Raw genomic sequence first — 11,663 nt, forward strand, 5'->3', positions numbered from 1 at the left:
AAGCACTGTTTCACTTACTTTTTCCACCATCACTTGAAAGATCATAACTGTGTTTTATCAGCTTAGAAACATTGTGTTCGTTGACATTTGTGACTTTGATGAAGATCAGATCTGATGAGCAATTTAAGCAGAAAACCAAGAAATTTATATATCAGTATATGTAGGCCAGGTTTCACAGACAGGGCTTAGCCTAAGCCAGGATTAGGCCTTAGTACAATTAGGGTATTTAAGCAGCTTTTATAAATGTACCCTAGAAAAAAACATTACTGGTGTGCATCTTGAGACAAAACGATGGCACTGACATATTTTAAGATATATCAGTACAAGTTGCTTTCAGTTAAAACAGCTCAAACATGCATTTTAGTCTTGGACTAGCTTAAGCCTCATCTGTGAAACCGGGGGATAAAGTGTTATTATGGTTCTATAAAAACCTTCACTTAAAACAAAATAAAATTAATGTAATAATTATAATATCCATGTGATGTAAGTTGTTTGATAATACCATCTCTTGAGTAATCTTTTTTTTTTTCATGCAATGCAACAGAAACAAGGATGAAACAAGACATGAAACAGGATATGGACTTCACCTATGATTAACTAAAAAATTTGCATTAATAAGCAGTAGTGGATCAGCTGGTTGTTCCAGTCTTAGATCTTAATGTTGACTTTCGCTGGAAGCTTGTCAAGTGATCTAACAATCATGGAAGGTGTATATGGTGAAAGGATTTAATCCTTTGTTAAATGATAAACCAAATGATATTTCTAAAGGAAGAAAGTGATTTATTATTTATATTTATTTGTGCACCAATGGAAAAGTGTACAAACTGTTTTTGGGTCATGAAAGGTTGTTGTACACTGTAAAAAAAAAAAAAAAAAAGTTGACTTATAAAAAATAAGGCAAACTGTATTAACGGATTAGTTTAAGTTAAATTAACTAACAACTGACAACTTAAATACTTTTGCTGAGTGACAGGCAGTCTACTGAATTAAGGAAATAAAAGATTGTTTAGCATTTAGCAATGCAAGAAACTACAAACATTCTTTCACCATTACATTTGATTTTCAAAGCCCATAACATGATATGGGCAAACTAGAAGCAAATATATTACTCCGACAGGGAATTATATTAAATCCAACAGATGCAATGAGATTTTTCTTAAAGGGATAGTTCACCCAAAAATGAAAATTTGATGTTTATCTGCTTACAAACTGTTTTATTGACGTCTTTCGCGTTTGAAACACTGATTGAGCTATTTCATGAGACAGGATACGGATTTCGGTAAGTTGTACTGTATCTTTGAACATACCTTTGGGTATTCATTCATGTTTATTTCGCGCTGTAACTGGTATTAAAGCAGAGGAGATGATCAGTTCACGCGCGCTTCGCATTGCCGCCTCTCTTGATCTGAGGTTCACGCCACATCAAACAGCGCCAAAACTTAATAAAATGGATAGATTTTTAAATCTGACACTATGTTTCATATAAAAAAGTAACAAAGCACAAAGCTTATTCCCATTTATTAGATGGGAAGAGCGATTTATTTCGAAGGCTGCATCCTCCAGAGGGCGAATCCTGTGAAGGATGCGGTATATGGAGTGTTCTTAGCCAGAATTAAACAAGACGTCCTTCATAGGACACACAGCCAGGAAAGGAAACAGGAAGTAGCCTATATCGTTGCTATGCCAACGCGTTCACGGCAGCCTCGTTGCGCTCTCAGCAAATGAATAAAAATTGTTAATAAATTTGTAAAGTAATTTGAAAAGAAAATGTATTTACTTGTTTTATTTTGGTTAATACTTGAGGAGCTGGCTTATGTACAACATTTATCTGTTACAGAGACAAATATGGAGGATATTAAAAAGAACAAAGTTTAAAACAAGCATGAAACTACTTACATTTAAACACATCTTCGCTTGTATTTATTTTTTATTTTCTTCAAATAAATGACGGTTGTTAACAGCGACGCAAAGAATTGTGGGCTATCTGCAGCAGCAAAGGATACACGTCATGCATCCTCCGAATTCCTGTGAAAGAAGGACGCATTTGAAGTTGTTGAAGTTGTCCTACTTACTTTTCTGAAATGATACAGCCTCAATGACGTATGCACCCTTTGAATGCGACCTCCGGAGGACGCAGCCTTCGAAATGAGACACAGGTATTGAGTCCCCCACCAGGAATCGGGTCTCCTTTAGGACCCAGGAGGTAATGCCTGTTTAAAAGTTGTTATCATGATGTCTTGACTAATTATAACCTATTTCACTATTGTATGATGTTTATTACTTTAAGTGCACAAACAACATGCTTGAAATATAAAATGAATGCCTATATATTTTTGGGTGAACTATCCCTTTAACATTTGTCAGAAGACCTTCTTTAAATTGGATTTATTTTTTTACAGTGCACCATTTCATATGTACACAGATGTATGCTGAAATTATTTATCTGCTAGTTTTGGTCATTTGGCATTCCAACAGTCTAACAGCATTAGAACTTTTCACTGTTTATATCAGACTTGTCTGAGCTTACAGTGTTGAAAACGCACAATGATTTGTCCTGCTTTGACTTTGTTGTGTTCTATTTTCACTGGTGGAACAAAAATAGGCAAAATATCGCCTTAAGTAATAATTATTTCATAATAAATAATGCCTTAAATGTAAATTACATGCAAATAGACGTATCATGCTAACCCAGAACCAGCAATAGTTCATATTTAAAATAATATAGACATTAGATATGAGTAAAGTTTACTGTTCATTATACTGTGTAACTTCTCTAGAAAATTGTTGCATCCCCAATATCAACATTCACATCCTTGTTTATTTGAGATGATGGTGTTTAATGCGTGTGCTGGGTTCCACCTTTTATCATCAATTACATTCTTCCAAAGTAAACTACAATTTACTATAAAAGGACAAGTTCTGAAAGACAGCTCACATTAGCTCTTGAAGATGCTTGTCGCCTCCATGGGGACTGTGATGATGTCCCAGATGTGGATGCTGAGATGGGTCGTCCTGCTGGTGGGGCTGCAGTTGATACAAGCAGGTTAGAAAAATAAAATTGATCTGTTACTGCAAGAAATGCTCATAATATTAGCTACACAATATGACTGTATCTGTTTTTCTTTGCTTAAAGAATTCATTGTAGATTATGGCGGTACAGAAGATCCTATGTACTTTACAACAACAGCAGCATGGCCAACAACTACAGCAGGTGAATATGGCACTGTGTTTATGGATGATATGAGATGTACTAATCACATTGATTCACAAAAAAACTATGAAGTAACAAAATTATTCACAGATTAAGTAAAATTGGTGCTTTATGTATTTCTAAATGAACCTACACATTAAACTAACAGAAAACATTTTGTTTTTAAAAGTGGTGGGGATAGTTGCACCACAGACGCAGTTATATATCATTAACAACAAAAGACTAAAAAAGTCTTCTCATTTCAAACTTTAAAATTTCACAGACTCTGTCTTTGTTTTGATCAAAAGCACACTTGAAGTAGACATTATATAAACTTAATAAACCATCTCAAAGGATTAAGCAAAAGATTAAGCAAAACCATGCTGGATACATAACATCACTGTATGTGAATCGAGGAGTAAGTCTTTGCAATTTCTCTATCTCTTTTTTTTTTTTTTTTTACCAGTCTTTCCCAGTAACCATGTCAACAGCATCTGCAGCATGTGGGGAAACTTCCACTTCGAGACGTTTGATGGGGACGTTTATCAGTTCCCAGGCACGTGCGAGTATAACCTGCTATCGGACTGCGAAAGCCTCAGTCGCCAGTTCTCGGTTCATGTGAGGAGAACAGAACATGCCAATGACCCAAAGATCAGCAGCGTGTCGATTGCCATTGGTATCATCGTCATTAAGTTGACCGAGAACCAGGTCGTGTTTGATGGAGAAAAGTAAGATTCTGGGGAACTGAAGCACTGCTTATTTCTTCCCACAGCAAACACAAAATAATTGCAAAAATGATTTTAATTATTTCTTTTATTTAGTAAAACGCTGCCCGTGCATATAGGAGGGATCCTTGTGGAAGAGAACACAATCTACACCAGGGTCAGTTCCAAAATGGGCATCACTGTCACGTGGAACAAAGAAGATGCAGTCACGGTGAGTCATTTTATTCCTGTGAATTTTTAAAATACATGGACTAGTATCAATATTTAATAATTATGGCAACAATTGCCCACTTGTGCAGAACAAGAAAGGTAGACATGGTAGCTGCTGCAGTTCCACTACATGCAAATTACCATGTACTTCAGACTCCAGGGGGCATATTACAGAAACTTTCTATCTTAAGTCTTAACATCTGACAAGTTAATTTAGGATTTTTCAGAATTACAGAAGCAAATTTTAACTTGATTTAGGATTCTTATCCGATCTTACAAAATCTCATCTTCTCTGTCGTTAGGAAATCTTAAACTGCTCTATCAAGTTGGGTAATCAACTCTCAGGTCTGTTACCAAGCAAACAAAGACACGCAAGCAGCCGCTGTGTAAACGCTAGAGATTAAAATGGAGAAATGCTGTTCTTCATCTTGTATCATTAATAAATGTGACGCTATATTCAGACAGGGCTATTGTTATGGCTGGGCGATATGGCCAAAAAGTCATATCTCTGTATTTTTTGGCTAAATGGCGATATACGGTATATATCTCGCTTTTTTATACATTTTTCTATTTGGATTTAGAAAAAAAATAATCTGTATTTACTTTTTAAAAATCTTAATTTAACATCCTACTTCATGTTGTCCTACAAACAGTGTTTATACTGAAAGCTATTAATACAAATATAGTGAATGTAACCATCTGGCACACTAATAGGCCTACATGTGCAAAAAAGAAAAAGTTACTTTACATTCTAACATTGTAACATTACAATCTAAAATAAAAATAATGCTTTTTAAAGCAGAAGTTAAATTCACTAGACTAAAAAAAAAAAAAAAAAAGGACTTTCTAACATTTACAGATGGAGAATAGAAGTTCAGAGAAATGTAAGTTATGTGCTTAGGAAAATGCCACATCACAAAAGCATTAAGCAGCGCAAATATCTGTCAGCACATGAATCAGTCAGAGCATCTGACGAGGCAAGCCGCTTTAAATGATAGGCCTATGTGTTAACTATATCTTAATCTTACGAGTTATTTTTAAAGCCCTTAATATTAAGCATGTCTCATGTTTAAGCCAAATTGTATTGTAAACAGTATTTACTGTTAATCAACAGCAAAATGATGCTGACATCACAGTAGTTTACTGCTCGTTTTACTGTGAATTCACATTATAAAGTTTTCTCTAACCATGCCACTGTAAGAAATTATATTGTTTAGTAGGCTACTGTAATTTTTTTGAAGTAACCATAATGGTGATAAGTGTTTCATTTGCTTGGACCTCGTATATTCATATTCAAATGTCTGATCTTGCCAAGTCAGAAGTGTGACAAATGAAAACATTTGTTAAAACAATGACAAGCTAGAATATAAAATAAGCTAATTGGCTGATTTTAAGTAAGTCAAACTATTCAATTATTAGCGTTATTTCAGCATGAAGATTTACCAATTTCTTATTTCAAATTCATAATTGTAGATGGATATTTCACAATAGTGAAGCAACTGCTGAGATTCACCTTTGAAAGATGTGACATTTTTTTCATTTTTTTCTTCCATCACCTAATGATGCAACACTCGACATACAAAACAACAATGGTGACACTCAACAAATAATAAAAACATTACAAAATAAACAACACAAACTGCTAAAAGTGAACCAAAAATAAGTTCAGCAGCACAGATAAAACCAACAAGAATCAAGAAACTCAACAGCATAACCTATTCATGCGCATTGCATGTTGGGTACCTTCATAGTACATATGCACTGTAGAAATACAGTATGATAATAGATTTTACAAGAAATTTCCAAGAGTGCAGTTAGATACAAGAGAAGTCCTATTGTGAAAGTCATGCAATTATTAACCTGGAATATACTGTAATTTCACTATAAAATGTTTAACAGTGTATATTTTTCTGTTGATATGAAAAATCGGATACATTTAGCAATATAGTGGGTGAATTATGTATAAGATGTATATTACGATATTATGATATTGTCTTACTCTGAGATGGCGAACATGGTTTGTGTAACATAAAGGGTTAGTTCACCCAAAAATGAAAATAATGTAATTTATTACTCACCCTCATGTCGTTCCACACCCGTAAGACCTTAGTTAATCTTCGGAACGCAAATTAAGACATTTTTGTTGAAATCCGATGGCTCAGTGAGGCCTGCATAGCCAGCAATGACATTTCCTCTCTCAAGATCCATTAATGTACTAAAAACATATTTAAATCAGTTTATGTGAGTTCAGTATTAATATTATAAAGCAACGAGAATATTTTTGGTGTGCCAAAACAACAAAATAACGACATATATAGTGATGCCCGATTTCAAAACACTGCTTCATGAAGCTTCGGAGCGTTATGAATCTTGTGTGTCGAATCAGCGGTTCGGAGCGCCAAAGTCACGTGATTTCAGCAGTTTGGCGGTTTGACACGCGATCCGAATCATGATTCGACACAAAAGATTCATAACGCTCCGAAGCTTCATGAAGCAGTGTTTTGAAATCCGTCTAAGAAGAGTTCACACACAAACGCAAACTGACAACCAGGGGTTCAGCGTGTAAGACGTGTATGGTGGACTTACAGGAGTCGAAATTATAAATCCTCGATCAGCTTGAGTAGCTAGCGTGTCTTTTTAAAGTGACTAGAAGCCTTGTCACCTGACCTGAATACTGCGCGCTGATTCGCTAATACGGACTTATCGGTTTCTGTACACAAACAACAAAGGCGTTTGTCAGTTTCTGCTGTAAAACGGGAGCTCGCGATGCCTGACAGTGGACAATACTGGCTTTTCTGATTCTGGTTCAGAACGTGCTATATGTGGAAAATAACGGACAGCAGTCACTTAATTTTTTTTAAAGTGGCGTTTATCGGTTTTTGCAAATATACTCTTCATATGATTCATCTTTGGATGCATCACACAGACATTTGTCATGTTGAGGGATCAGTGATCAGAGTTCGCCATACATTGGGTAAATTGACACCATTGCTTGTACTCACAACTCTAAATCCATTTCCTTTATCAGTGTTTATTCTTCCAAGTCAATAAATAATCACATTTCCTCAGTACAGCATAATCCTATTGAGCAACATCTTCTCAACAACTTATTTGTTGAGATACTATATTTTTTATGAGCCAATTTATGCTATATTACAGTAATGATAAACAGTCAAAAGCTTTGTTTTCCCAAAGTGCATCTTAAAGGGGTAGTTCACCCAAAAATGAACATTTGATGTTTATCTGCTTACCCCCAGGGCACCCAAGATGTAAGGGACTTTGTTTCTTCAGTAGAACACAAATGATGGTTTTTAACGCCAATCGTTGCGGTCTGTCAGTCGTATAATGCTTGTCAATGGCAACAAAATCTATAAGAGTAAACAAAACATGCACAGACAAATCCAAATTAAACCCTGCGGCTCGTGACGACACATTGATGTCCTAAGACACGAAACAATCGGTTTGTACTAGAAACCGAACAGTATTTATATCATTTTTTATAGCCCATTTACAATTTACATTAAGTGTTTAATGCAAATAAATTAATAAATGTTAATAATAAATAAATGTAAATGAACAAATATTTGCATTGCATTTACAATCTTGTGAAAACGTCCTGCATCCTTGACATCTGTCCTTGAAAGGGACTTTGATTGCAAGTCCCTGTGATGAGAAAACGAGGATACAAATCATATTAAGACTAACCGTGATGCAGGGGTCATTTGTTGAAATCGGTCTTTCTTTATGGTTCCATTTTAGGTGGAGTTGGACTCAAAATATTCAGGTCACACCTGTGGATTGTGTGGCAATTTCAATGGAGTTCCTGATGAGTTCATTGAATCAGGTGAGTTGTGGTAATTCACTGACCCTTTGTCTTATTTTGTCATTTCTTAATTACAGACAACACATTTTTTCATGTATTGCTAATTTCATAGCTCTCCAAGAAGATCAAGTGTTTTTATTAGAAAACTCATCTATGCCCTATCTTATTCAATAAAGGAGTAGGATACGAACGAAAGGTTGGCTTCGTTGAGTTTGGGAATATGCACAGAGTTTACAACCTAAATGATAAATGCCAAAATCCTTCTGAAGAAGATGACGACAAAAACCATTTAAACCAGTGTGACAATTATGTAAGTCGCAAAACTATCTCTATGGGTTTAATAGATTTAGGTGGGATTGCTTAATGTATTTCTTAATGCATGCCCTATTGGCTTCATCCAATCACTATGACAACAGCTTCAAATAATTACAGTATTAATATTTAATGTGGATCTCTGAGGCTAAAGGTTAAAAATACACTATGCCTTTGTCACAACAGCGGGCAGATTGTGCAGATCTTTTGGAGAATGAAGACTGGTTCTCCTGTAATGAGATTTTGAACCCTAAGCCATATATCAGTGCCTGTATAATTGATATGTGCTTGTATGAACCTGAAGACACCGACAACTCCTCGCTTTGTGCGACTTTGTCTGAATATTCACGTCAGTGTTCGCATGCTGGGGGAGATCCACCGAACTGGAGAACAGATGACTTCTGCGGTAATAACTACCATTCATCTCCGGTTGACTTCACAGGATTCTTTTCTCTTTAGCTTTTTCTTTGCTTTGATTCCTTCTACTTTTAAATTATTCATTAATAGCTTTTGCACATTACAGATTAACACTGTCAGTTGTATTATCACATACATTTCCTTCTTAAAATACAAATTACATCAGTTAAAATGGAAATAACTACACTAAAATGTTCTGAAAAAGTATTTTAATTTTCATAATCAGTGTAATCAGTCTCTGTATGACTTGTATTCCCATGCAGCTGTCACATGCCCCTACAATATGGTACATTCTGAAAGCGGCTCCCCCTGTATGGACACATGCTCACACAAAGTCGCACTGTGTGAGGAACACAACATCGATGGCTGCTTCTGCCCAATAGGTCAGTACCTAATTCACAATATTTAATTTAATCTTAGTACCATCATATACAATATTTTATTTAATGTGGTTTATTTAAAAACCACATATAGAATAAATGATGATTTTACAGTACGATTACTAAGACACATTTCTTGTGTCTAAACGTTTTTTCAAAACATATTCTTAAAACTAAAAACCTCCAACTTTCTTGACAAAAAAAAAAAAAAACTGTGCTGAAGTTATTATATTTATGGACACTTTGTCATACCACATGAACATCAAGGCTTTTTTCTTCTTCTTTTTTTTGCAACGCAGCAGTTTTATTTTAAAGGGATAGTTCACCTAAAAATGAAAATTTGATGTTTATCTGCTTACCCCCAGTGCATCCAAGATGTAGGTGACTTTGTTTCTTCAGTAGAGCACAAATGATGATTTTTAACAACAACCGTTGCGGTCTGTCAGCTGTATAATGGGTGTCAATGGGAACTTCTTTTATAAGAGTAAATAAAACTTGCTTAGACAAATCCAAATTAAACCCTGCGGCTCGTGACGACACATTGATGTCCTAAGACACGAAACGATCAGTTTGTGCGAGAAACCGAACAGTATTTATATCATTTTTTACCTCTAAAACACCACTATGTCCAACTACGTTCAGCATTCGCTTAGTGAGGTCTGATCGCGCTCTGATGACGGAAGTGATGTCTCGTGCTTATACTTCAATGAGTGCGAGACATCACTTCCGTTGTCAGAGCGCGATTGATTTGAATACACACTGTTAAATCTGATCAGATTTCAATCGGATATGCACAAAAATCGGATTTGGACTGACAGTCTGAATGTAGCAAAAGTGACAGCAGCCTAATAGTGCTGCCGCTTGTCCTTAAAGGCATAGTTCACCCCAGAATTAAAATTATATCATTATTTACTTACTCTAATGTTGTTCCAAACCTGTATTATTTTCTTTCTTCTGTTGAACACAGAAGATATTTTGAAGTATGTTGGTAACCAAACAGTTGACGGCCATAGTATTTTTTTTTTTTTTTTCTTCCTACAATGGAAGTCGATAGGGAACAGCAACTGTTTGGTTGCCCACATTTTTCAAAATATCTTTTATGTTCAGCAGAAGAAAGAACTTAATTCAGGTTTAAAACAACCTGAGCATGAGTAAATGATGACAGAATTTTCATTTTGGGGTGAGCTATCACTTTAATGTTAATAAAACAACAAAAGACAAAGAGAAAATCACTCACTGCCCTTGACTGAAAACTTTAATACAGGAGCTTTAATAAGAATCAATGTATAATGTATACAGTGAAGTCTATAGTGTTTAATTTTTACATTTGTTCATTCAATTTCATACTTGAATGCTACTGTACAGCTGTGAGCTGCCAGTGTTAATCTTTCTATATATTTATTTTATATTATACAATTTTAAGTAAAATAAAGAGTATTGCAATAAAAAGTAGTATTTTTTTTCTCTCTAACCTCTTACTAACAAAAAATATAAAACGAAATGCGTTGATCAACACTTTTAATATTTGAATGATTTAGCCCAGTTTATTAAAGACTTTTTACACCTAACCACGTGAGTGCCTTGGAATTTTTGTTTCATCTGATATAACATTTTATAACATTACTGTCAATTTTGTTAAATTTAACGCACCCTTGCCGAATAAGTATTAATTTATTTTTAATAAATGTTTTGTTTATTAAACCAGCCATTTGTGTGAGCTATAGCCGGTAAATTTAATAAACTATACGGAGGGAAAAACACACACATCACTCAGTTTTCTGTCAAACCGGAACCCTTTTTTATTTTACATATCCATTTATGGATGATAGGTACATTCATGTGATGCAGTATGTGATGCACACCCATTTAAAACATTAACACTTTTCTTTTCTTATTTACCCAAACTTTTGAATTAGTGTATCATGGTTTTCATAAAAATATTAGCATTGATAATAATACAAAATGTTTCTTCAGCAGCAAATCAGCATATTAGAATAATTTCTGAAAGCATGTGACACTGAAAACTGGAGTAATAATGCTGAAAATTCAGCTTTGATCACAGGAACAAATTACAATTTAAAATATATTCAAATAGAAAACAGTTATTTTTAGTTGCAATAATATTTCACAATATTACTGTTTTTACTGTATTTATTTATTTAATAAGGCAGCTCTGACTAGACATCAGTTAGCTTTTGGAAGTCATTAGCAATCTGTAATCTGAAATACACAATAGAACATGAGAACATGTTTTAAACCAATTGCTATTTTTATGTAAGAATTTGTGGAAAACAACAAATTGGAATCAAATTGTGAAAAGGTTTGCGAAATATCTGTTTTGAGAGTTGAAGAAATAGCAATTTTGGGCTAATAGAATCAGCTTTTGTGTGTAAACAAATGAGGAAAAATGTGTACTGTATGTATTTGGGTAAATTTGAAATGTGTTATAGGAACTGTATTTGATGATATCGGAAAGATTGGCTGCATCCCTGTGGCGCAATGTCGGTGCTGGCACAACGGCAAGATTTACACGCCAGGAGAGGTTCTTCACAAAAATGAGGAGGACTGGTAATAAAACATATTTTACTCTTTTCTCCTTCTACATG

General features: G+C 34.6%; 1 protein-coding gene across 1 annotated transcript; it reads left to right on the forward strand.

Annotated features, from left to right (window-relative positions):
* The first annotated feature begins 3,404 nt into the window (after positions 1-3,404).
* LOC127507547 (mucin-2-like) lies at positions 3,405-11,657 on the forward strand. The gene is made up of 7 exons (XM_051884755.1): positions 3,405-3,918; positions 4,012-4,126; positions 7,885-7,969; positions 8,131-8,258; positions 8,447-8,666; positions 8,941-9,060; positions 11,508-11,657. The coding sequence occupies exons 1-7, from the start codon at positions 3,692-3,694 to the stop codon at positions 11,627-11,629; spliced, it is 1,017 nt and encodes a 338-aa protein (XP_051740715.1). The 5' UTR covers positions 3,405-3,691; the 3' UTR covers positions 11,630-11,657.
* Positions 11,658-11,663: the final 6 nt, after the last annotated feature.

This window comes from Ctenopharyngodon idella, chromosome 24, assembly GCF_019924925.1.
Source record: "Ctenopharyngodon idella isolate HZGC_01 chromosome 24, HZGC01, whole genome shotgun sequence".
Classification (NCBI taxonomy): Eukaryota; Metazoa; Chordata; class Actinopteri; order Cypriniformes; family Xenocyprididae; genus Ctenopharyngodon; species Ctenopharyngodon idella.